The following is a 27,964-nucleotide window of genomic DNA, read 5'->3' as shown; positions in this document are numbered from 1 at the left end:
ACAATATTGCTGGCGATATTATTTCACATTAGGAATTTTTATATCTTACGTTTTTGCTCAATGTACGATCTAAAATTGCATATTTCCCGATGAGTTAAAGTAATATTTTAGGAATGCATACGTATTTGTATAATTGTCCTAATATGTTAGAAATAAAAACCGATTTACTCTTAAGAGACTGAGAGAGGTTCTTAACAATTCATTAGAAATATCCTGTTTTATAAGTTTGTTATTTATTTGAACAAAATATAAAAACAAGCAGAAAAAGAGTTCAACAATAGACTTCATAACTGTTATTTGAGTATAGATTTCGTTAGGTTTTTTTATAAAATAATACAACTTGGCCAAAGCGTCTCTTGGCAACCCGTATCATAACACCACTTTTTGCGTAAGGAGTATGGTTTTTAAATAAATTATGTCTCATCTATCTCCTTTTTTCCGGTGCCATTAAGTCTCTTGAAATCACTATCTAATATGCTAATTTCACTTTCAGTTATACTTTGATATCAAATATAGTTAATCTTCGCACCTCTTATTTCACTTGAGAGTGCTCTTAATCTTGCCAGTATCACAGAATCACTTGCAAATATCAGTCGAGTTAATGTTATCGTACATAACATAGTGACTAGACAATAACCGTCTCTAATTTTTGAGCGATTCCCGATGATTTTCGAAGCACTCGTTAATAAAACTTTTGTTGCTGCAGAACGTTTTTAACACCGGAAATGCTATTGATTTCCTATCTAGTACACTATATCATGCTTTTAAGGTGGTTCGAAATTTTGTCTATCGACTGAAATGCGTCGGTAGAGGAATGGCTAAAACAATCCTACGAAGCAGCGCACTTTCACTTCACTGTCACATTTATTTATGTAGTCATCGTTATATTCTTGTCACTGGCAAGAACATTTGGTCCTCGCACGATTAAATTAAGTATCTTCATCATTCACTCAGCGACCATGACTCCTGGCTCTGCGGGAGGTTATGTCCACATTCCAGTCTTGTTTGATCATGTCTGCTCCTTTTTCACCGATCATAATGATGGCTGCATTCGGATTACCGCTCACTATCGTGGGCATGATTGAAGCATCGATCACCCTCAATCCTTTGACGTCGTATACGCGTAGTCTTGGGTCCACCACGGCGGTGGGGTCCGTGGCTGGTCCCATCTTGCAGGTACCCACGGGATGATAGATGGTGAACGTGAACTGCCTTAGCGCGCACTCCCAGTACTCGTCCGTGGCAAACTCGAGGTGCTGGCAGCCCGGCAGTGGTGTCCGATGCACCCTGGAACCGTATCTCCTGAAGGCCGTTGTGTTGGAAATGGACACGGCTATCTTGATTCCCTCGATCAAGGTGTTGACGTCCTCGGGCTCCGACAAGTAGTTCGGCGCTATTCTAGGATGATGGGAGGGGTTACGCGAACGTAACTCTATCGATCCCCGCGATCTTGGTCGCAGCAACAATGGGAGTATGGTCCAGGTTTCCGAGCCCACCAAAGGGCGATAGACCGTCTCCCATACCTTGTCCCGCAGCCCCAGAACTCTCCTGATCTGCTCACCTCCATCGGAGTTGACGGAACTGGGGGCGAAGTGGAACTGTATATCCGGCCAGTCTGTACTCGCGTTGTTGTACTTAGTGTTGACGAAGGCTAGGCCCTCGACTCCGCCGAGGGACGTCATTGGCCCCCTGCCGTTTATAGCGTATTCGAGGGCGACGGGGGCCGTCTGGAACCTCGCCTTGGTGAAGGTCACCGGTTCGTCAACGATGAACGTTAGCCCTCCGAGGCCGATGTGGTCCTGGAGGTTATGGCCGACTTTGAGGTCGGTCACGAGTGGGATTCCCACCTCCCGGAGGTGTTCCCTCGGCCCGATGCCTGAGAGCATGAGGAGCTGAGGAGATCCTATGGCTCCGGCCGACAGGATGACTTCCTTCTTCGCCCTCACAATCTTCCTCCTGCTGCCGCGGAAGAACTGCACCCCCATGACTCGCTTGTCAACTGGGTCGATGAGGAGTTTAGTGGCGTGCGACTTCATGGCCACGTGTAGGTTCCTCCTCAGCCTGGCAGGTCTCAAGAAGGCTTTGGCCGTACTGCACCTCGTGCCTCTGCGAAGGGTCCCCTGCGCCAGCATGAACCCCGTCTGCCTCGCTCCGTTGATGTCCCTGTTCTCGTAGCCGAGTTCCTCTCCCGCCCTGATGAAAGCAATGGATAGTGGCGTCCTCCATGGTGACTCTTGGACGGTAAGGTATCCTCCTTTGGCGTGGTAAGGGGTGTTGACCAGGTAGGGGTTGCGGTTGTCCTCCGACTTGAGGAAGTAGGGCAGGATGTCCCGGTAGGACCAGCCGTCGTTCCCGGCAGCTTCCCACTCGTCGAAGTCTCTCGCGTTGCCTCTGACGTAGATCATTGCGTTCAATACTGATGATCCCCCGAGGACCTGGAAGGATCAGTAATAATTAACCTCTTAAATTGATAACACTTGAGCCTCGCACGAGAGGACCTCATTTGTAAACAAAGTATTTTTGCTGGAATTTCTCGGTGTTCCCATGAATTGCTCTATCTGGTAAGAAAATTCTTTGTGTTAAACCTTTCCTTCATTTTATAGTAGGGTATTTTACATTTTATGTGTTTAGAAATATGCAGAAAGGGTGTTCAATCTCACTTCTTATATCTGTCTTTAGCTTGGCATACGGCTCTTCACCCCCATAAATTCAATAAAACAAATATTTGGAGTCCCTTCCACCCTGTTATTCAGATACGCTCATAACTTTTCAATATTTCATTTCTAATTCAGTATCAGAGGGAAGTATTTGCCTGTGGAGCACTTTGTCGTTGTCGAGGTTTTATGTAAACTGATATTAAAAGAAGAGTGAAATAATCATTATACGGTAAGATAAACCACTTTTATATCGAAATAATTGAAATGAGACATTTTTGTCTTTTTTAAAATCTAAGTATGTAAAAATTCTTTGGATATGCTGTTTTTATGCTTTAATGAAATCAAGACTCAATGTAATTGTGATGCAATGTGTTTTATTGCATTGCACAGTAAGGTTGAAAGTCGGAGGTCCTCGAAAGGGGTTCAAAGAGTGACATTAAGTTAGTGACAGCCTCATTCCTCACTATCGTTTAGAATATATGAGCTTCTGTTTATCTCCTGATATCTGATTGTAGCTTTTAATTTCAATTTTAGCCAGCCAAATAATTATTCGCTGATTCTGTCGAGATTAGATCCTTTATCTTTTTCATTAACATGCTGATGGAAAAGGACAGATTGATTGATAATGCTGGAGTAATAATAGGCTTGAAATTTGTGAGATGATATTTTATTAAATCTGCGTAATGTCTAGTCGATTATATTAGGCACCTTTTGCGTCAAAATGCGATATCATATTTTTGTCAAAAGGTTTTAAGACTTGGTTGCTATCGATAATTAATTGAAGAAATAGTCAGCCGTTAGTGGGATAGAATTTCCTTAATATTAATCTTCAGTCAATAATTGTTCAAGTTTAGTGAGGGCATATTTTACTTTGCACTCTTTTTTTAAATAGAAATTAATGGCTTTCATTTCTGAAAGGTGGTTTAGAGGAAGTAGGTCCTAGTAGAACGCCTTAATTATTATTTATAATGAATACACGTAATTTTCAAATTTTTATCTATAATTTAGCTCATATATTCTTAATTATGTGATCTGTTAATTCTGTGTTTGTCAGGGCTCAATGTGTACTTAAATTCACATGCCTCTTGTTGGTTCGCGGAATCGAATGATTCCTGGGGGTTACTTTTAAATGTCTGAATGGGGACGGAGAGGGTGTGGCAGCGTGTTGGATCCCATCTGATTGGTGCAGAGTCCCTTTCCTTTTGCGATTGTGTGTCACGTTGACATATTCTCTAATCGACGTGGTCACGAGCTTGCCTGATCACATTCCCTTCATGGGCGTGTGTGTCGTCGTCACGCATGATGGTGGAAGCTGGGTGACAGTGATGGGGAAGTCGAATTTTGAAACTTGATATTTTAGACTTCCCCTGGATCATCTATAAAGATAATTTTCTTGGAAAGTAGGGGAGACCGGGGCACGTTGGCCATAGGGGCAGGATGGCCCAGTCGAGTTAATTCATACAATAGACACTGAATCGTGCTAGAAATCTATCAGAAGGTTGGTGACACACTTCCCCTTTCTCCACAACACCATTATGACTGGCGGAGCAGTTTTTGACAAGTTGTAGCGATTAATAGTATTTGAGCGTGTTTCAGTAAAATTCTACTCCCAGGTTAAATGTGTGTTATTTAAGTTTTGATCAATTTGGGCCCAATAGTTGAGTACCATAATTAAAGCTCATAGTTTAAGGATAACTTCTGTGTGGATACAATCTAAATTGCTTCAGTGAGTTTTGTAACGAATAGATTCTATTGTAAACATAGTGATGGGGCAGGTTGGCCCAGCGACGACGGGGCACGTTGGCCACCCGGGCCAACATGCCCCGTCCTATGCATTCCTTCGTCAAAAATGGCCTAATTTTGAAAAGACGGTCACTTCCACCATTAAATGAGCTGTCATTTAGGTGTAAATGACTTGTATTGTTTCCAATCGGTTACAATGCATGCTTCCCGACAAGAGTGTGGGCATGTACCTTTTGTTAAGGTTTGTTACCTTTTTGGGCCAACACATACGTTTATTAGCGTATTTATCGTAGCATGACATTAGCATTACTAGTCATATTGCCTGACATCAGCATGTCATACGATCCTCATTCTCCAAAGCTATATTTACTTTTTCTGGTTAGAATTTACGTCACTGTTTATGCAAATGTGCTTAAGCAGTTCTAACGAGAAAAATGAAAAAAAAAGTCGGGTGGACTAAAGCATTTTATTGCCTCTTCAGTAGGAAGAATCGGATTACAAATTGAGTACGAAAACTTGATTATACCTTTCCCACTTACATGGATTATTTTCTATTACATTTGAGGGCAAGCTTGCATCAATAGTCAACTCCAGAGGTTCCGCTGGGTCTGCGATTAGTCGTCTTTGGGAGCATTGGGATGCGTCTGAACTGATTTGACACAAAGACTCAATTAAATTCTCAGAGGCTACTAAAATATAAGCGCAGTGGTGAAGACATACTTCTATTTGAACGTAACATAGTATCACAATGTAACGCATTTCAACAGGAGCAAAAAAATAAAATACGCGCGTCCGATATAGGAAGATGAACTTATTCAATGTGCCTAAAGTGTGCCTTTTTCGACGGTGAGCCTGGAGCACAACGTGTTTAGTGCACAAATTGCAAGCGTTGTGCTCATTAGACATGTGTGAACAATGAAATCCGCGTACTATTTCACAAGAGCAATAATTGTGCTGATCATTTGTATCTGGACAGTCACAAAAGTCAACTGGTTTGTATTAGCACGCCAGAAATCCTAATAATTTAAAGCTTTCCCGTTGTTTTAGTAAAATGGTTACATATATTGAAATATATTTCTTGATAGCTATTAGTTTTATTTTGATTTCCTAAAATCATACTAGTTCAGCTTATAAAAAAATACATGGGCCAACGTGCCCCAGCCGCTGGGCCAACTTACCCCGATGTAGGGGCAGATTGGCCCACCTGTCATATGCTCAGTATTTATTAATTTTTTTAAGTTTAAAACTCATATATTCAAGTTTAATTATTGTCATCCATATTTAGAAAGACTGTTCTATAATTTAACAATAATTTCGTAAAGTTAACTATGCATAAATAAAAAATATTCAAAAATGTAAAAAAATCGGGCCAACGTGCCCCGGTCTCCCCTACTACTCTCATGTCGATAGTGAGTGTTGAGTGTTTTTGTGTAGAATACCGGGTTCAAAACGCGGTAAAATTATATCAACGGAGATTTTCTTTTTCTTGATACTTCTTCGGTCTGGGAATAAACAACTATATGTGTGAAGAAATCATTGTCGTTGTTTATGAAAACAGGGACATCATTTAATCGGGAATTCATGCATGACGGACGTAAAAAATGTTTCTCGTTCTAAGAGGATTATCCTTTACTTTAATTTTTCATTTATTCTTTTCTTTTAGTGCTAAACTTAAACCATTTTAACGAGAATTTGGATGGAATGGAGATTTTTAGGTCTTGACTTGGCCTTGAATGGGGGAAGGTTAAGAGTTAGCAGCGACTTTTAATTAGTGGAATTGTTCGACTTACTGAAATTTTACTATTAATCGCATGTTTATTTTGATTCATCGAATTTTTGGTGATCGAATTGATTGATAATATAAGTAATGAGGAAGAGAAAACAATTCTTTGAAAAATCTTAAAATTAAGACGGAAAGAATAGATCGGTATTATCATGAGAGTTGGTGGTCTAATGAAAGCAATCGTGAAAGTGGGGTCGGAAGGGAGGAACGGCTGAGGAAGACCTCGAATGGGATGAATGATTCAGGTGATGTGGGGATAGTTAGGATGGATGAATCAGAAGGATGAGTAAGAATGGGAGAATTATTTAATTTTCGAAGACTAGATGTTTATTGAATGGATTAGTTGTTCGGTGAATTGAGTGGCTATCTTCGTGTTACTATTTTCGGATTTCTATCTGTTGATGGTGATTACGAAACAATAATCATAACCTGACCAATCGACTAACTAATTGAGCACAGGAATGTATAGTCCTAATTTTAGAAATTAGGGCCGTGCAGTCCATTGTTAAGGTCTGGTTACACGATACATTAACAAATACAAGTTAATATACGTTTGTGTGAATGATTTTGGTGGGCCGGAAGGGAACATGTACTCGAACTGAACATGAACTCGTATGTATGTAATGCATGAACCAAATAAGAACAGGTTCTATTTTCTGTGCATGCATTCGCACAAGTTGGGTGCTTACACGGTGTGTTTAGGCGTTCCTTCTCGCCAGGCTCACTACTATATTAATATGGGCACGACCCGGGTATCGCAACGTAGTTACATCTTCAGGTGACTGATCTTACGTGCATATTATATTTATACATTCATATTGAGTATTCAGTATGTATGCATAAATATAATATGCATGTAAGATCAGTCACCTGAAGATATAACTACGTTACGATACCCGGGTCGTGCCCATATTAATATATTAGTGCATTGACTAAGTTTTACTCCTTTATTTCCAATATGGAGAGGTTTCGCAAAGTCAACCCCGAAGTTATCAGTTATATGTTCATTCTCGCGTTCATACATTTCGACATAAACCCGTACGTGTTAGTGTATCTTGTAACAAGGCCTTTAGTTGTGAAAATTTGGACAATCACACACATTCATATCCTAGGTGGTTTAAACTCACCCAGGCGGGTATCGAACCCGCAACCTTGAAGTTGTGAGGCGAGGCCGTTGTCCCGCCGCCACTGATAGCGGAGTTTAGTGTAGATTGTGTGCATGGAGTGTGGATGGTATGTTTTATCCTCTCACCTTTCCCCTCGGCCAGTTGCAGCGGGCCCCGTGCATTGCCTGGCAGTAGGTTTCGGCCGGGGATGTCTGGTACTGCCAGTCGATGGCCGTCAGCTGCAGGTATCCCGCGAGCGACGGCACGTCCGTCACCTCGTTCTCGTCCCCGCCCGCCTCCAGAAGCAAGACGTTCCACTCGGGGACCTCGGAGAGCCTCGCGGCCACCACGGCCCCCGCCGACCCCCCGCCCACCACCACGAAGTCGTACTCCTGCATGAGGGTGCGGGCGTTCCTCACGTGCGACTCCGGGTCGAGGGTGTCGTAGCGATAGAAGGCAAGGCCCACGAGCAGCGCGGGGATGATCCACGCGCTGGCGCCCACCGCGGCCGTCGCGGCCGCCTGAAGCGCCCCCGCACCCAGCGCCAGCACCGTGCTCATCTCGGAGGGCGGCTGCCGAAGCCAATCAGACGACCAACATGGAGGACGGCCGCTCTCGAGATTGGGACGACGTTGACCTTGATCGCCGGGGTTGGAGGGATGTGCTGAAGTTTAATCTGTCAGGGTTTAAAGGAAATCAAGGGGTTACCATACAGTTTATTCACTGAAATGGAAGACGTTGAAATACGCACGAATCTCTTTGCACACCCGTATTACATGCTTTTGCTCACTAAGAAATAAGCTTTACGTCTTGTGCATTTATTCGAGTTGTGGGATTTCAATTGTATTCTTGAGTCATATGGTGTTAGGTAAAATAATTAACTAATGTATCAAAATTTTAGGATGTATGCCTTCTCTTAATAAATACTCCTGAAATACATTATTTAGCATCTGATTAGCATTAGCAGGGGCTTGCTAGTTTTTGAGGAAAAATTAAAGGTTTCCAATGGAGCATCACTGATTATTGAAGATATGATAATGTCAATAAATGTGGAGTCAGCATTGGCAAATACTGAGGAATAAGTTAAGTTTGTGATTTATTAAGGGCTGAGGATTCTAAATTAGTATGGGATACCTAGCATAAATTTTATTACCGATAACAACGTCTTTCCTCAAAAGGAAGGAGTGAACTCTATTTATAGTTACAATTTTATCAATATAATCCTCATCTAAATCGGTTTTCCAACCACGTTGTGCCTTAGCATGAAATCAGAGAGTAAGTTTTATAGTTTGCAAGGAAAGACCAATTTTAAAATTTCTTGCCTCTGGAAAAGAACTAAGCAGCATTATGCTGGTTACTTTTGCTCCTTAGTAATACCCCTCGGAGTTCCTTGTTGGAGGGTTTTTAATTACTACATGAAATCAATTAAGGTACATGTGTTTACGCAGGGGGATTAAGGGAGTGTGAAGGTAGATTTTTTGATTTTCATAAACTCAGGGTGCAAATTCAAGACTTCATCTCCAAATAATAAAGAAAATATCAATTCCTTTCCATTGAAGGAGAAATTTCTCTTATTGTAATCCGTCGCTAGATTCCACACTCATACCTGTTGGCTTTGTGAGTGCATTGGACTCTCGGAATTTCATAGAAAGCATCGAGGCATGCTTAGAATGTAAGGGATGGAGGTTAATAATAAACTCGAGAAAATGGTTCTGACGTTAAATCAAGAAACATGAAATTTATTGCTAACATTTCATGTATATTTATGATTTTTAATTCGTGTCCTTTTGTGGGAAAATTTCTCTCTCAAAGGTCTAAAGCGAAATCTTTGCTGAATGCGGAAACACATTTTTCCCTTGCGATGGTAAACCTCGAGATGCAGTCGATACTCGACATTATGGAAGAAATAATTCTAAATTTTTGCTTCACGTCATTGATAGCCGTATGGGTGATACGTATTGAAATATTTACAAAATCAAAATCGCTTATCAGCATTAAATTTTGTGAGAAGTTTTAAGCGTTAAGAAATTAATGAGGAATAAGATAGTAATGTAATATAATGTTTTGGAATTTTTCCATTCCAAATCCTTACAACCAATGCCTTGAGAGATTTGTTACTAATAGTTGTTTGTAAAAGCTGTCTGATTGGATTTCAAGTGATAGAGACTAATTTTATTTAAGCATGTTTTTTGTGTCCTGGTATCGTCAATGTTATTGCACCCTTTCGGTACTTTTCACTAGGGTGAAATATAATCGTGTTTGCTCAAAAATCTACTCCTACCTCACATGCTTCCTAAATTCTCATTATTATTGCTCTGCTTTTCATGGCTATTCGTCATGGTTTTTAACATTAATTTTTAGCAATGGTAAAAATGGAAGAGTTAATTATGGTGGAATACTTATAAGGAATTGTTAGAATTATAAGGAATAGACTAGAGTTGGTGTTGTAACGCATTTTTTTGGATTAAAGCAGCTTGTAGAGTCCTCAACGTCCTAATTTTCCATCATCATTGCAGACAATCTTCATTATATTGTATTCGGCTATCCTATAACTTTTGAAAATAAAATGTTACTTTGCCGCTACTCACCTCCTTTTGACTGTATATTTTTTATACGTGTTCTAGTCTTTCCCAGTTTGTTTGAGCTACTAGCCATAGATCATTTTGGACGTTTGCTTCTTAAGAGATCGTCACGCTGCTTGCCTTGGTGTATCTCCCCGATTGTCAATTGAATTTTTGGGTTCCACGCTTCCCGCATCCGCGGTATTTGCTTCGTCATCTTTTTTCTCCCTCTCCAAGAATAGCGGTCGTGTGCTCGTCGTGCAATGATCCATTGTTCGCGCTCATCTGTGCGTTAAGACTTCTTTTAATCGCATTGCACGAGTAAGAATATTCCCCGAGGAAGTGAATTTAAGGCGAATCAAGTTTTATTTGTGCTGCAGCACTTTCATGCAGGAAGGTGGATCGTCTTAATATATAAAAGCTATTCAAATGCTGGCTTGTGGATGAACTTCATTTCCTCTCCCATGAGTACTTTCTTCGGTCTAAATCCAAGGTATGGTGAACTTAATTTCTTTGCCTTTCGTCGAGCTAGATGCTTCTCATTCGGCGATGCAAAAGGATGAATTTACCTCTCATCTCAGATCTCAGTTCCGTCCATACTGCTTTGGATACCAAATGAGCAAGAGCTTGAATATAGGGCATAGACAATAATCTGTGGACCATCTCTTCTATGGGGTGTTCTTCTAATTCGCTATAAAGAGCAAATCTGGATTCGCTTGTGGTAGCTCACGTTTCCTCGTAGCGCGAGATTCTTCCATTCCAGGTCCTCACAAACCTACCACAACCCTAGGGTGTCCTTTTCATCGCCGCTCATATATTTTAGCTTATTCTCTTCAAGTTTATGCTAGCATGAGGAAAAACCTACCTTATCCGTAACAGGCAAATTCCGTTGATATGTATGCGAATTTGTGTGTACAAGTTGACGGGCTAGTTTTTTCTTATTTCATTCATTATAATTCGTGCAACATTTTTTTATTTTCTTGTATAAATTCCTTCACTCTTCAAAAAGATTCGTTTATAATTCACTTAAAGCAATGCCTTTGGGTAGGTCTTTGGCTTTCGCCTTCTTATATTATTCGCCCAAGAAGGAAGACGATATGCCGAGTTAGCGATGACGGAGTATTGCGAGCAACATTGGGATTTGCATTTGGAGGGGAACTCATGATTTCGGGATGAATAATACTCTAATTTGTTGATTGACATGGGTGTCCTCGTTAAGCTCCGTGTTTCAAATCAAGGTGAAGCATCAACACTCACAGCAATAGCCACTCTCAATATATGATTAATGGCTTTACAAATAAATGCCTGAATCATGCGATCATTTACCACGCATGTAAAATCGCTTGGAATGCGGAAGGGATAACTTCAATGATTGCTGTGTGATGAATCATGGCACAGTACTTTCTCACACTTTTTCATCTCACTGTAACAGGTTTTGGTATTTTCACTCGTCATTTTCAATGCCTGGCTGTACTTCTTTCACTGTGCTCTGTGGGGCTGCTTTTTTTTCGTAGTGATGGGTCTCTCATATTGTGACGGTAGTAGAGATTCCTATCTCTATGCCCTTTTGTGAAATCCTAACATTATCCGTTCATGAAGGTGAAATTCAAAGGAATCATGAGGATCTTAAAGAACAAAGGGAACATCATATAGGAAAGCACTGCAGGAACAAGTGACTTTGTACGCCGTCACGCGTATGGGTGCAAAGTTAAATACACCAGCGGATGAAGTTCGCTTCGAAACCCGGCTAAGTCAAATATTTTTTCATGGCGAACTTCATCCGTTGGTGTATTTATCATATAGGAATCCTATATTAGAACGCTATATTCCCGGGTCCGAAAGAAAGCATAATTTACGAGAGATATTTTGCCGAGCAGATGGGTATGAGAATTCGTTTTTCCTCCAAACAATAAAGGGCTTTGATAAATGCTAGGTGAAACATCGTTGGAGAATTTTCTTTACATTTGCTGACGACTGGTGTCCTAACACCCACTCCACTGCCGCCACTCACCTATTGAGGCGGCTTACGGGGTAGTTTGTTGATGTCGACCACATTCTACGAGACCCTTACCCATTCTATCTGATTAAATCTCCACCTCACTGTCACTTAGTCTCCTCTTTCGCTATTCCTCCGAATATATTGTATCGACTCGAAAGCATGAGCGTTCGACTTGGACTACGGATTGTGCGAAAAATCCATAGAGAAAAAATCATAGGGAAAATATCATTCGACTCGACCGGGATTCGAACCCAGATCCCCCCATTTTCGGCCGCGTGCTTTAGCCAGTTAAGCTACCGAGGCGTCATTATCCCGTATGGAAATTTGTGGACTATACCTACCTTTTCATGCGGTTTTATACGGTGCCGTGGCTATTCCCGGTATGTTCTTAAGGCCTGGTTACACGGTACATTAACACGTACAAGTTAATGTACGTTTGCGTGAACGATTTTGGTGGACCGGAAGGGATCATGTACGAATGCATGAACGAAATTAGAATAGGTTCTATTTTCTGTGCATGCATTCGCACAAGCTGGGTGGTTACACGGTGCATTTTCGAGTTCATTCTCGGTTTCATACATTTAGACATTAACCCGTACGTGTTGATTTTTCGTGTAACCAAGCCTTTATATTTAAATTGGGCTACCCATGACTAAAGGATGTGGCCACTGTATCGATCTTTCGTCTTGTTTTGTTACTGTTTGTTCCGTTATTTTATTAGATTCTTGTTCAATTTTCATTGTTATTAGTGAACTTTGAACTGGCATTCTTACTGTATGTGTATCGTTTTCTTTAAAAATAAAATAAAATGCGCCCAAAGAGGTTGCAAAAATTGAGCTTCATCGTGACGGACTGGGGTCTCCTCAACGTAAGTACGTGGTCTCCTTGGGCGCGCCCCTTGCGTCTTGGCTCGGTGCACCTGTTGTGGTGTGGCTCGCCATGTGGCGTGCTGATTTCCCCTTTCCGATCACGAAACCTTTAGCGGTCCGGTCCGGAATGTGGGGCGACGGGGCGGAAGAGGAATATCCCATCGGAAGCGAACCGCACGCACTGGCCCTCGCGGAAATCCAGTGAGGAAGGAATCCTGTTCTTACGTTTTTTTTTATTCTCGTCGGGCAAGATTAAAGCCGTTGGCCTACTTCCTGGACGGAAGGAGATATTATTATTTAATAGCGTGATTTTACTTATTTTGAGATCACAGGATGACGGTATTTCGTCCGCCTGTTCTTCTCTATGTTCGCAATGATAGTTTAAAATGTGATTAGTGTGAATGAAATCAGAAGAACTTTGCGTGATGGAGTGGAATTAATCCACATTGAAAGTGGAAAATTGCAAGTGTTGCTTTCAGTATGATTAGTATGAATTGGTGTCTTTGGTACTATTAAATGTTTCATTATACTCCTAATATTCCTGCTCTAACCCAAATTTCTCGACTCTTTGCGGGCTCAGGGACTCTCTTTGTCTCAGGGAAGCTATACGCAACCTTATGAAAAACTTATAATTGCAATAAAATTATCCATCACAGTAAATTGTTTTTCTGGGATAAATTCATCCAATATAGCTATTGAGTTAAGAGCAATCATCGACACTCATCTTCCTCTACAGTAGAAGTTAGTCTCTATGTTCCCAATGTTTTACGTGTGATCAGCGGCGGATCTATGGGGGGAGCTAAGGGGGCTATAGCCCCCCCCTTGGGTAGGTATACAATTTACACTAGATTAGAGTTGTAATTTTTTCGGACCTCCATTACTGCTGGTAGGTTAAACCCTTCTTAGCTCACCCCTTGTCCCTATTCTGTATCCGCCACTGCCTGTGACAATGTCTTATAAGTTGAAGTACCGTATATTTGTGAACCGCGGTAACTAGTCGATTCGGTTTGACTTCTTTTATTTCCATTATCGCGATTGGGATTATTGAGGGGTCCAAAACAAGTTTCTTCCATGGTGACAGAATGTTCAGAAATCAGGGAAATACATGAATTTCTCTGGCATAGAGTTAAATTAATAAATACCTTCAAATCTGGAATCGTTCATTCTGACTTTGTAAGTAGAATAGTTGACACAGGATGTGGCTTTGTGAATAAAAATGGACACAACGAGTTTTGAATTTAGACGTCTCATATGGAAATTTTTTACTAACCTTTTAAACAGTTTTGAGTTTGTGTTAAATTTTTGATCATGAACATTTTTGAACGGAGTTGAAACAATTAGCGCGGTTTGTAGCCGGTATAAATAAGCCTTGAGGCTGCTTTCTTGCACTTCTGATACAGGAACGATACAGTGATGGCATTGAGAGAGGGAGGCATTGCCGTTGGATGAGGTCATGTTCTCGCAGTGGACCAAAGGAAGATCCCCGCAGCCGGTTAGCTAACCTCCGCCTCCCGCTTTCTCGCCGTAGTGACCCAAAACTCCTTGACCACAGTCCAGCAAACGGATGGAAGTTAAGTTGGCGGGAGAAATTTCCTTGGCGACCGGAATTACTTCTTGAGCCGATGATGCCAGCAGTAGGTCGTAACATATGATTGATTCATTTCGCAACGGGCGAGTTGAAGATGTCGGTGTAGTAGCGGAAAAAGTTGGTCTTGATGCCTTGCTCTCCAATGAGGAACTGAAGGGACATTATGACTATGAAAACGCTTCTTATACCCCACTAATCCTTCCGTGATTTCGCGGGGTTCTATCACTTCCAACTAATTTTCTTTTAAGTATTCCTCGATACTTTTCGCTGGTACCTAACAACCTTATCGCGTCTTTTTCAAGGTATATCAAAGGGCAATCGTTTTGTTGAAAAAATAAAGAAAAACCTGTTATGCTAAAAAACGCATTCAAAAATTCTCTCTCATTGTTGACAGATTAAAGGTAGTTGCTCTGATAATGGTTAACGTAATCAGCTACGGTGAAGTATTCAGATGGCTTTTGCTTCTGTAAAATTTCCCTAATGCTAAAAAATTAACCCCAGGTTAAATTTTAAAATTGGCAGAGTAACCTTGGCGTTTTCAGTTGACGTCGTAAATAAATTAAAGCAATGAAATAATGTATTCAATATTACTCCTTAACAAGTTCGTAATAGAGTTGGTTGTTATGGGCATCTTCAGTTCGAAATAAGGCATGTGTTATCTAATCCTAGTTACTATTTGGAAATTATTAATCTTTGACTTTGGCGTTTAATTTATGTATTTTTAATGCGTTGTTTGTGGGAATTTGGTAGATCTTTGTAATTTTGTGATTTTTGTATGAAAAAAATATATTTTTAGTGCTACCCTCCTCCATAAGTGAGTGACTGACCGACTGAAGTTTATTTTACCTGGGTTGGGTGAGGCCAGATGGCCATGTATTCCCCCAACCCAGGGCTCTCAATACAAAGGCATTGCAGAAACAAAGCAAAGGGAGAAACAAAGGGGTGGCACGCAGACCGGTAATATGTCTGGGTTTCCCAATTATTAAATTTTCAGATCATATGTGAATCATACGGCGAATAGCAGTCAAGCCTCTCGGGCAAAACGGTTTGTTGCCGACGCCGGAAAACCCGTTTTGGCCATATGTGAATAAAGGGCATTAATGAATCAATACATATATGAATACATATATAAAAAATAAATTAATTATTAGTTTAAAAACATTTACATGAGTGCGAAGAAAAAGATAAAAAATTGTGTAAAATTTTGAAAAACTTAGATAGCAAAAAACTCATTGACAGAATAAATACTGTATAAAATCAATTTATGGGAAAAATCGTGCGTGAAGAAAAAAAATGAGTGCGTGGATTGCAGATAAATATGGCAATATAATAAATATACTCGTGATTATGGTAGAATTTCACTATCAGATCCCTCAATTGTAAATGTTGCTTGTGAATTCATAATCAGCACCATGTTACTCTTGATTTTATTTTTCACGCCTCCCCTCGTAACAGTCAACGGAGCACCTTTCAGGTTACGATAAAACAGGTTCTCGTGACGTCACCTCAAAATTTCTTCCTCCGCTTTGATATGACGAAATCTACGAGCCGCACCCCCCCTCCCCTTACGAAAGCTCTCACTTTCGACCAAGCCACCGCTGTTGTTTTCATTCCAAGAACTCCTCACCCCTCTCTCACTTTCTTCTTTCGCCGTCCTCGCCCGAGCGTGGTCTCCCATTCCTTTCAGCTGTTTTTATTTCACTCCCCGCCAGCCTCGAGTTGGTATTTCGACTCGCGTGTAATTCGACTGCTGACTGGCCTCGTCCCATAAGTTCACGCAGGAATATCGCGTGGTTCAATCATTTTCAATATCGCTACTTAAGAGGTTCGTAATAGAGTGAGGGTAAATTGAATAAGTTCATATACATTTTTGTGTGCATGAAGCGCGCAATATTATCAGGTTCGACTGATCGTAAGTTTCCTATTTTGCCAAACGGATAAACCGAAAAAAATTTCAAGCAGGGAATCAAATCAGTAATTCGCTATTGTCAAAATTCGATTCACGGTGAAAGTGTTTAAATTGAACTATTCGCTCATTATTCATATTATAAAACGACGGTCTGATTTCACAAGAGCCCTCACACGTTCAACGTTTACGTTAGTTTTTTGTTAAGTTGAAGGTCTCCCTGAGCGAGGTTCATCTTCAACGTGTTCTCGGCCTGCATGCGATGATGCCTGATGCTCTGCATGCGATGGCATTTCGAGGAGGCGACCGATAGCTGAGCTCATTTGCGCCAAGAGGAATGGGTGGTAAGTAGTGGCATAGCCTGGAATTTCGTTCGGGGGGAGGGGGGAGTCCAAAACCAGGGGAAATAAACAGGGTACTAAGTAATGGGGTTTCAACTAATTTCAACACTTTTCATAATAAAAAAAACTTCATTTGTTAAAAAAACATTTTGTAAATTCATGATTATTCAGTGTTTTGTTTTCTTTCATGAAGGAATATAAATGTGATTTTATATTTCGGGGGGAGGGGGGTCCGGACCCCCCGAGATGTAGAGAAACCCGGCGTTGGCACTAGCTTACGCTTAACAAAAGCGTCAAGGGGACTACGGTTTAACGTCCTATCCTACGGACGGAGTTCTGCACTTGGTGTGTCCACTTTACAACACTCAAGCAGAGATCAAGCCACCTCATAAAGTCTCTGCTACCGCCGGGATTTTAGCTGGAGTTGAGGCTCAGCTCTGATCTTGAATTGGAAAAAATTATGAAGGAATGAGTTCATATACAGTTTTTAGTGCATAAAGCCCGCAATATTTTCAGGTTCGAATGAACGGTTTCCTATTTTTGCCAAACGGATAGGTATAGGAATTCGGTACCCCCCTTAAGCCCTTTCCCGAAAAATAAAGAACTTTAAAAAAGGATAGGTATAACACAGGCAGCCATATCTCTTACTACTCTCATCTTAATTTTGTGTAATTCTTGTGCACGTTAACATCTGATTACACGTCGGGTTTACCTTCACTCCGCTAATGTAGGGGCGGCTTGCAATGTAGTTTGTTGATCCAGAATAATTGGTTTTTGATAAGGTACTCATTTTGATTGAAGCGTATATAAAATTACCAATTTATAACTTTTGATGATAATGGTATTCCTCGACATTGTAAATATTTTATAGTAAATATTGATATTAATCGATCGTTCTCGCCTCATTGCCGCGCTACCGACATTTTTGCATCCAAACCACTCGAGGCTCCAATCACCGATGGCGTAATTTGCCAATGTGACCGACGTTCAGAGGATATTGTTGTGATGAGAACCTTGTGGTAATGGAATGAAACGTCGTGGCAAAATCGAAAAATAAAATAGAAACTGCAAGGGAGGTTTTTCTTGGTTTTAGGGAGGTATTTCAATACATAGGGGCAATGACAAATAGCAATAAAGATTCAGGACATAATAAATTATATGTGTAATATCGGCTACTAGTTCACGTTGATTATTTAAAGGGTTCCTAAAGATCATAAATGTGTGGCTCCAGTTAAAAAAAACACTATTCTTAGCACGGTAGAAAAGTAAAAGTGCAATACGTAGGTTGCCTAAAATGCTTTCAACCTACAAACCACAGTAAATGGTGAATTGTAGCAATGAATGGCAACGTGAAGGCATTATAATAAGTAAAATATAATACCGACGACGTTATGATAACTTACTACAAACAGAATAACAAGGGAAATCAGAAAATACCCAACAATACCAATAATTTGTGAGCATGGTTTCATAAGGGGATTGCTTGGTATCCTCGGAGCTCTTACTTCTGAATTCGACCGATAGTTGGAGTCACGAATATTACAAAAGAGGATCCTCATGTGTGCCTCCGAATGTGTCGTCACCATGCATTTAAATATGCTTACAAAAGTCGCCACTCGCGTCACTGTCGGACTAAGTGATCCGAGTTGCACGGTAAAATGTAGTATAATTATGGGTGTTGACCGAAATGTATATATACATGATGATTGTTATCTATCAAATGCATTACTTTTCGATGCTATTCCTCGCAATTACAATCATTATAATGCAAAAAGTGGATCGCATTGCACTCATCACCACGCCACGGACGTGTTTGAAAACAGACTAAAATGCGACCGAAAGTGGCAACAGAAGTCAGCCTTCTTTTGGTTCGAATTAGGGCTCCTCCATGCAGTCCCCTTGGTAGGACTCTCGCTTGTCTGGATTCTCGACTGGCATTAGTTGTGCAGGGTGGGTGAGGGTAGGGACGGGAGAAGATTCGGTGTGCGTACGCGGCCGAGATATACATCTCGGGAGAAAGTGAGAGGGGCAGATGCACGTAATATCGCTCACGTATCGGCCGCGGCGCCCGAGAGCGCCCGCCCCACTGCCCGCCGGCGTAATTCGGCGCTCTTTCTCCCGGGCGCCTATACAGATTGTAAAGGGAGAGGCCAGCCTTGCGCATCGCTGACTTCGTCCTTCCGCAAAAAAGCGCGCTTCCTGAAACCGGACCGGATACTTCCGCCCGAAATGTTTTTTTTTCGGAAGCAAGTTCCAGAAGCGGCCACCGTCATTATCTAGAGTACCTATCGTCAGCGGGTATCTGATCTTGAGGCTCTATAATATGTTTTGATTCCAATCCGGGTAAATTATGAGAATAAATTTTGAAAGATTATAAAGGAGGCAGTGTGCGTGGCTGGAGAAGGTGCCCAACTATTGTCCATTATAAATAGAAAGTAAGTCAATGAAACGAAGAGGAGTTGAAGGAAATTCTTTATCGGTGGAAAGATGAGAACCACGGATTAGTTCGGGTCTAAGAATAATTTTATGAGTGTAGTTATTAATTGAGAAGTGAAATGATTATTGAGATATTTATAAACCATCATTAACTCTTAGATCCCTGTGATATTGAATTAAAATTAACTCAGTGTGTACACCCCTAAAATTTTGTTTCGTTCTAGATAATTGTGCCCAGCGATGATCCTTTAATGAAATCTATGTGACCTTCACAAATAGCACGTTTTATTATGGATCGATGTCAAAAGGACGCGCCGAATGTCATCCAATGAGATTACTTGAAGTAGTTCGAATGAACATTATTGGACAATTTTGTTTGGAATATAATGGGAACTCATTTTGTTGTGCTCGATGATGTATATTTTGTGGAGGCGGATAATGGCGGTAATTGGTGAATGTAAAAAATTGAAGGAAATTTAAACGATAGTGGTAATAAATGAGACCGCAATTTATCGACCATGCGTGATAAAATGAGAAAAGTGTTAAATTGAGTACACATTATCATTAGGAGACATCAATACTTGAAATTCGAAGATAAATATACAATTGCAACTACGTTATCTAATAAGTTATCAAAATTATCGAAAACCCGTCGTTGAGTGGTCAAGAGTAACATGTAGAGAGCATTTTGGCAAACAAATTCTTTCATATTTCATGAGTTTTGGAGGGTCGATTAATGTGTGATTGTACCGTGTAATCTCCGGACGCTAAACTGTGTTCACAATTCATCGTCGCAACGAGACCTATGAAAATTTTGCCACGAGAGGACGAGTTAAATTTTAAGTGTAAGCGATTGTGGTACCAATTTATTTATTTGGAAACTCATTTGACTCGTAGTGCCGATGTCGTTGCGAAAATGACATTTTTGCTCGGTAGCAGTTTGAACTTTTGCGAAATTGTGATATCCTCGGCTTGTCTCCGTCCGCGAGACTGAATCGCTCCGGCCTATATCTCCGTCGCTTCCGCATTTCTCCACACTTGTGCTCGCCCATCCGTAGTGGGAGGATATTTCCACGGTCCCTTGCGTCCGCGCCCTCCCGTCTGCCGCTCGTGCTAGCCTTCGCCGTGACCGATATGATGAGCCTGGCAGCGCCATTCCTTGGCCTATTCGAAGGTTGCCTCGGCGACGATTTTGCCCATGATTTCCAAGATCGCGCCTTGACCTTCCCTCGTCAAAGCGTATCCGTATCCATTCTGCGTGGTGCAATTGTTTCTGGGAGGGGGATGTTCTCTCTTTCTCCTTCAATAAATTTTATTCGCGCATGCTTCTATGCAAGTCTTCATTGTGACTGTTAGGGTCGTCTCCGCTGCCTGTCCGCATGGAGAGCAGGAGATCATATTGGAGAAGCACAAGATTTGGGCGATAATTTGATTTCAAAAATAGGTTTTTTCCCAATTCTGAAGGAATTTGGTTCTATTGAAAAAATCTTTGTGTCTATTCTGTCGATCATGAAGTGAAAATGAGTATAAGTTGTTGTATCAATCGTCATTCAGCTAAAGTGGAGGAAAGAAAAGTTTCTTTGTTATTATACGCCGCTGCCGGTTGTAATGGGGTGGAGTGTGTTGTCGTTAACCATCGAATCCGTTCATTCCCATGTCCCCTGAGAGAAACATCATATCCCCTTGGGATTGTTCTTGTATCCTACGGGATTCTCTGTATCCTCAAGGGATATTTCATAATTAGAATACCGTATTAGTATTTCTGCAAATAAATGCTGAATGAAATGTAATGTTCATTCATCATTATTAATGAAATTAGATGTGTCTCATTGACTTCAGATAAATTATTTGAGGGGCGGAAATACGAAGTGCGATTAATAAATGCAGCATATAATTAAGATACCGATAGTTAACATGAAGTGAAGTCTTTTTACGGGTTTCTTGGTAATTTAGGACGTATACTTAACTATCTTAAATTTTAGCGACTGTCATGGAGATATACGTAATTTCTGTCATTTTTTATAATAGACGTAAATATATTTACGACAAAGTCATTCTCATGAACATGGGGGTTTGTAAATACATGACTAAAATAGTTTGGATTGGTAGACCTGAAGATATGTTTTGGATGAATTTTATATGCGAAAATGATGATTAACTGTTGAAGATAGAAAAAAAACCCTTGGGAAATTGAAGGTGAAATGATATTTTAGTGTGATTGAAGTGAATTCTAAAATAAAATAAACTCTCTTCGGACCATTTCCAATGATACTAAGCATATAATTTCGATGAATGTGGTAGACGTTGAATGAAGAACATTTTAAAATACTTAGCGCTGGAAACACGTCATTAACAGTGGGTCTATTTTTGCCGTGTCTTTGTGAAAATCGTGCTGTAGTGTAAGGGAACGAAAATTCCTTCCTCCAGGACAAGCGGTATTTTCTCACTCGAATTATTTTTAAAGAAAAGTGTTTTTCCAGTCATTCTCTGAAGCCACCGTCACAAATGTTATTGGGAACTCAGTGATTGACGGAGATTTGTATCGAGTCAGTGATCGCCGATCGGTGTAGAAAGCCGACCATCGATTTCGTGAAGAAGAAATGAAGCGGAGGGCTAGCATTTTTTCTCGTTCATGCTCAGAGTCCTTGTTTGCTCTCCAAAATTTCCACGGGGAACGATTTTTCGAATCTCGACTCGCTGGAGAGGAAAGGTAAACGAATGTGTGGAGATTTGACGACGGAAACCAATCAGGGGCAATAAACTCGTAGTCATACTGGCGTGGAAAGGGGATATATTTGTGGTAATCGAGCGGTAGGTAATGCTTTCTTGCCTAACGTAAATTTTCAGATTCATCTTTGTGGTAATCGTGGCTGAAAGGAAGGATGAAGTCTCTTAAACCATCTGAGTAAAGATGCCTACCTATAACCAGCCCATTCTCTGTACCCATCTTCTACGTCATACTCTCATCCATCTTATCCTCTTTTCCATTTTTACCCAAGTGTTTTGAACCTGAATTAGGTAATTTTTCATTTGTTTGTTATGGTGACACTTTGAATGATACCCCCAGACTCATGTGAGTTTAGAGATATTATACTCTCTGTAAAATTAACGTCGTATCTCTTGCTCTAGCAAGATATTGATATCTTCATGTGTTTTCATGGAAAGTATGAAAGAAGGAATAAATGGGATATCTTTCCTAGCACCGACTACTTGTTTTTAATTAACCCATCATCTCCGGGACAAAATTAGCTCGTGCTATAAGTATTACGTTTAATAATGAGGAAATGTAAATAAATTTATTTTTCCGACTTTGTCTATTGCAATAATTTTCGATTCGATTTTGAATAATTTGCAATAATTGTAGCTCTATGGTCGAAACATGTAAGTGCTTAATTCAAACGTCACTTTTTATAATTTTTGAAAAAAAAAACTGACGTGAAAATCCATTATTTTCATTGTCAATTTTCATGACCTCAGTTTGAGTATCTGTGTCGATTCGTATAACTTGAAAGAGCGAATATTTACGTCAATACTCATCATTGTGATCGTTGGTTTTCTAGGCTTCACCGTTTGTTCCTTTGAGAAAATGAAAGATTCTTGCCCTCGCGCTCGAGTTCATGGGAAGAGGGAGTAGAGAAGGGCCTCGGCGTGCCGAAGGACCGTGATTTGAGCTCGTGCGTACCCTTACCCTTGAAAGTGCGGCGTGCGATTGCCTTCATCGCTCATCAGCGGACCGTTTGCGGCGTACCATTCTCACGTCGGCGCACCACACTTCACTGAGCGAAACGGATGCGTCATCCTATCCAGCACGAGAACGCACCATCGATAGTCGCGAGTTCAGAAATTTGTGCACGACGTGCTTATGGAAGGAAAGTGTACTGGTATGCTTTTTCAATGGTTCGATGAGTCGTAACCGTCATCGATTGTGTTGAACGCCAACGATGTGATGACGGTGAACACTCGGGAACGCATCACTTACTCTCATATTTTGTCTTTTTCGGGACGAAATTTTCGTTTTATGTATTTACCGTTGGGATTTTCCTATGGTGGAGTAAGTTACAAAACAGTCGATGAGTTAGCGAAATTAACTGGTTGAGCGGAAGGGATAAGCCCTCATAGTTAATGTGAATATGATAATTGTTTATTGTAATATGTCAAGGAGGCTATTTAGAAAGTACCTGCGTCCTTGTATTTTAAATCACAAATGTGAAAATATTGAAGGTTAGCTGATTCATAAGTGTATATTTGGTATGAAGTATCTAGTACAATTTCAAGTATGTAGTACAATACGCTAGTTTTTTACCGAATATGATACCCGAGAAACTAATGCTCAAATGAGTTTCAATTTACCTTGTCCTCAATTATTTTTTCGCTTCTATAAACTGGTTGTAATTACTTGCTTCATCATTGGATTTACTAATTCCATTCCTTTTTAAAGAGCTCAGTTCGTAGAGGTCAATGTCAATGACATTGATGTGCATTGTCTTCCTGATTGTCGACTGTATATTGGGGTTCAGTGGTTGATTCCCGCCTGTAATGCGACAATATATTTTCGATATTGACTCAATGTTTGATGACCTATTTATTGGTATGAAAGAATGTGTTGCCTTTTGGCTTTATCTTAGGGGCATTGCGGAAAAATGAAGAATTAGATCTACCTGTACAAGGCATCAAAATTTTCCTTTCATTTTACAATTATGCGGAACTAAGAACTAAGAATGCTGAAAATATATTTTTGATGTGAACGTTTGAATGGAGATATTTATATGAAACGCAGGCTGTCCCTGGAAAGGATCTGTCCCCAAACCCTAAATGCCCGTAATGTGTACTTTCATTGTCTACTCCGGCGTCTTCCCTACCCTCACCTATCCGAACCAACCTTCATGTTTAAAATGATGGTGATTGAGTGGTGTTTCAAGCACAACCTGTTAAAAGGTATTATCACTGAATGATTCTTTATAAAAATCCTTCATGACGCTTTCTAGCCGACAGCCGTCGAAAACCGACGATAATTGATGGTATATATTTTCAAAGAATTTTGTGTCTCCGGTGAAAAAAAAGCTTGCAATCCTCTCTTATAGTATTTAATCAGTCTTATTAACTCGTTGTTTAGCAACCCGAAGGTTGGTTTAAATAGGTAAGGATAGAGTTCATACGAGACTAAGATACAGGCGTGTGAAATTCACACGTTCGGGACCATTTCTTTCCCTTTGCTATGTCCCACCTCGAGGATTTTATTTGGGGGTGTCCGAAGGCTCCACCGGTTTTGAACCCAGGCCCTCCGATCACCAGCTAAGCGCTCTACCCTTTAGGCTACCACGATTCCTGTAACCAACCCAGCTCACGGTAAAATCTCGGTCATTATCAAGACCAAAACCTTGAAAATAGCTTTGATGGCGATAAAGAAATCACGTTAGTTCAAGGGATTTTAAATTTATTTCTCTCTATCGCATTTTATCTTAGTTATTTTCACGAATTTTGTGCGTATATATATTTTCCCATTATGGCTTATGAATATTATCAAAAATTCAAATTAAGATGGAGAGGAAGAAGAATTTTTCTGTATAAACCCCATTTTTTCATATTTTTGAATCCCGAATGGTGGTTTTGATAGGTCTCGAAATTTTGGTGTGAAGATAATTTATTAATTCATAATATGCTGAAGAACTGCATGAAACTAGTAACTTTGTACGCAGTCACGTGCATGAGTGCAAAGTTATGTACACCAAAGATGAAATTCGCCATGAAAAAACCTTTGGCTTGGCAAAGCGTACGAAAAGTTACTTGGTTCATGCAGTGTTTTGAAAAACTTCCGTCCCGGAAAGCGACAAAGTAGGGTTTTTGTTGTGCTTATTATTAAACGCGAACTCCGTATCCTGTGCCACAACGTGGACTTGAGACATTAGCATCTTCTTTACTCTAATTATTCTGAGATTCTTGTTGAGAGAAGATTGCTTTTAGGTGTAACTGGTAGTCTTCCTGGCCGGCAATTTGGAGGTTCGGGTTTGTATCCCGGCTTAGCCTAATTACTTTACCATGGTGAATTTCCTCCTTGTTGTACAGAAAATACTGACCAACTGTAGCAGTAAGAAGGTTTCATTACAAAAATATGTTATCATGAGATAAAAATCACCTAAAATTTCATGAATTTTATCGGCAATGACTTAGAATCGATTTGGTGTTCGAGTCATCGATGCATGTCATCGACATCGATACCTTTCGAAATAAGGCTGCTTTTCGTACCCGCCTCTCGTGGTAGAATGTAGATGGAACGGCGTCGATAATGTCGTCCATCGATCAAGCCTCGTCCGCATATCAAGCCCCCCGCGCATCATCGTTCTCCTTGTTTCCCCGCCTCGCCTTCGCCTGCGCTCACTTCCGCAAATGTCACGGGAGAGCGCCGCCTCGGGAGATGGGGTGCGGAGTGGAACCGGAGAAAGGCTCTCCTCCCCATGTGAGCATCACCCTCTCCGCTGCAAACGGAGTCCACACCGAGCGCCGCTTTCATGCCGTATCCCGCCCCGCTCCCACTGAGCTAATCGCAAGCTTCCGGTCTCCCTACGACTGTTTTTCCGTGTTACGGGCTCTTGCCGGCTATGAAATGAAGTGCCCACTCCGCATCGTAATTATAAATTTTGAGGAAGACGTCGAGATATCTTCGGTCGGTTAACACCTCTAGATCAGATTCATGGTCTCTAGAACACACAAATTATGCATATTGATGTTGTTTCTATCTTCTTCTAAATCATCGTCATTATCTGCGACGCCATCGTATCATATATATCATCTCTTCCGTAGGTATAGTAGGTAAGTGCAAGTAGTTCGTCCATTCTCAATTTTACTTGCCGGTGAGCTGCTGTAATTCTATAGATAAAATTTTGTAATATCCTATTCCTTCAATTTCTATTGACCCAATGAAAATAACATGTGTAATTTTATAAAATGAATGAGAGTGGTAACTGTAAAATTATAATTACATCTTAAGCCTTATGAATTGCCTTGTATCTATTGAAATCGGGCATTTATATGATGGCATCGTACTCTTTTCGTGGAGTTTTTACGTGATTCTTACAGGGTGTGTCGGCATACTCGGATATTTATTTGTGATCAGATGTTTGTATTTCCATCATTATCAATGGTATCTTTTTCTGTACAGGTTTAACTTCTCTCTATTGCAGTTAAGAAATTTTAAACTTCCCGATAACCTACGTTTGTTAGTTACCTAGTAATTTAGGCTCTTTTTCGTTTTAGATAATTAGTCTTTACCAGTAAATAGTGGCAAAAGGCTATGTGGTGTTTAATTTCTCCTGAAGTTGCTGTTTAAATTATGCGACAGAAAAATTAATAACCTTCGCCTAGTTTTTGCTAGAATAAATAAAATGGCGTATTTGTATCGTACCAGTGCAAGTAGGATTCTTTTTGAGTTTATCTCACCTCGCTCAGTTTGCAGGTATAAAATGAAAGTGAAGCATATAAAAAATTTTCCTCTCATTTTTAATGAAAAAATTCACTTCATGTGTTCAAATGGCTATTGTTTTGTGGAATTCTCCTTCGTTAGGTTGGCTCATCGAATGAAACAATGAAGTGTCGACAAAATCGTGAGAAAGCCGCGGTGGAAAGGAGTAAACTGCGAAATGCAAGGGGTTGTGTTTGTGCACTTTCTCTAGCGGGTCGGTCATAAACGCGTTTCTACGACCGGTGCATACATACCTCGCCGTCACCGGGAAATCCTCGCCCCGTACTCAGCTTCCTCCTCGGCTCCAGAGGCCAGCCGCCGCTCTTCCGCCTGCACCAGGCAACAATGCTGTCTGCTCTTGACGCCGCCGCAGCGTATCTCGGCAGTCAGCTTTCCCCTCACACCTCTACCACCCACTCACTCGCTCACGGCGTGCGGATTTTTATTTTCTTTAAATTCGCAGACCCCAGCGCCTCGGGCCACTCCTTTCTTATCCTTGTCCACCTCTGGTGGCTCAGTACCCAGCACCTTATCCGCTACCGAAGGAAATGATTCTCAACAGCCTCTTTTGTAACCAGTCTTTCCACTATCTTGCAACTGAGAATCTTTTGATTTTATGAATACTCTTGCACGTGGAGCAGGTATAAACTTTGGGATTCTTTGCTCCGGTCCACTTGGCTGTGGCTCCTCTTCCTTACTGCACCCGGTATTGTGCATAAGGCCCAGGCACCGTGCTCTTAGACGGCTTTCTATCTGAGGACGACGTAATCGCCCGAAAACTCCAATGAGCGCAAGTATAAACGCACTGTCTTCCTATGTCACTTGTCTATGTGGTACCTCCCTGGTACTGGTAATTGGCCTGGAGACGTCAACGCCCGATGATTGGAGACTTGAACGTTCGGTGCTGGGTGGTGTAACAATGCACCCCTCCCAGTTCAGGCTTTAGATGCGGAAACTTCAACGCCCGAGTAATGGTGATTAGAACGCTCTTCCCTGTGAAGTTTAATCCTCTTTTCCTGCTGGCACTCACGAGATTCTAGTGCGGGGATGTTGTGGCTCCCGGCGCGGTACCCCGTCGACGAGAGAATGCGTGTATGGCGATGGAAGTGGCGGCGGTGGGAGGTTGGGTGGGCAGGACGGAGGAGGGGAGGTGGCGCCCCCACCCGGTGCCACCACCCCCTCCCCCAAAACGTTCTCTCCCCCCACCCTCCCTCGGGGGCGGCCACTTACACAACTCTTCCACCCCACCCCACTCCACTCCTTCCGCACCAAAAATCAAACCTCCCCGCTCACCTTTCCCTTTCTTTCTCCCCTCCTTTCTTTTGTACGGAGTGGTCGGTGATTGTATGTACTGTGGTTTGGGAGACCAAGTAAAGAGTTCCCGCACTGAATTTCTCACCGTGCGCGCTGCTTTCGGCTTTCTAAATTTCTCGGGGTAAACAATAACTAAGGCGTGACTATTCTATTTGGCTGTTTTCCTAATCCCATTTGTAAATTATAGTGTGTATACGCTTAAGCT

At 41.1% G+C, this 27,964-nt stretch overlaps 1 protein-coding gene across 2 annotated transcripts; it reads right to left on the bottom strand.

The window, feature by feature from the left end:
• Window positions 1-211: 211 nt before the first annotated feature.
• On the bottom strand, window positions 212-27,502 carry LOC124155103 (glucose dehydrogenase [FAD, quinone]-like). 2 transcript variants are annotated; one of them, XM_046528841.1, is made up of 3 exons: window positions 26,700-27,502; window positions 7,436-7,965; window positions 212-2,435 (listed from the first exon to the last, which is right to left on the bottom strand). In XM_046528841.1, the coding sequence occupies exons 2-3, from the start codon at window positions 7,847-7,849 to the stop codon at window positions 951-953; spliced, it is 1,899 nt and encodes a 632-aa protein (XP_046384797.1). In that variant the 5' UTR covers window positions 7,850-7,965; window positions 26,700-27,502; the 3' UTR covers window positions 212-950. The 2 variants fall into 2 exon arrangements, with proteins under 2 accessions (XP_046384797.1, XP_046384798.1); XM_046528842.1 differs by lacking the exon at window positions 26,700-27,502 and having other exon boundaries at window positions 7,436-8,123.
• Window positions 27,503-27,964: the final 462 nt, after the last annotated feature.

This window comes from Ischnura elegans, chromosome 3 (assembly GCF_921293095.1).
Source record: "Ischnura elegans chromosome 3, ioIscEleg1.1, whole genome shotgun sequence".
Classification (NCBI taxonomy): domain Eukaryota; kingdom Metazoa; phylum Arthropoda; class Insecta; order Odonata; family Coenagrionidae; genus Ischnura; species Ischnura elegans.
Note: the sequence above shows the minus strand (reverse complement) of the source record. Positions and strands in the feature narration are given on the sequence as shown.

Coding starts and splice junctions, on each gene's coding strand:
- LOC124155103 (XM_046528841.1), bottom strand. CDS start 7,849: ATGAGCACGGTGCTGGCGCTGGGTGCGGGGGCGCTTCAGGCGGCCGCG. Junction 2,436..7,435: donor GCAACTGGCCGAGGGGAAAG/GTGAGAGGATAA, acceptor TGATCCTTCCAG/GTCCTCGGGGGATCATCAGT.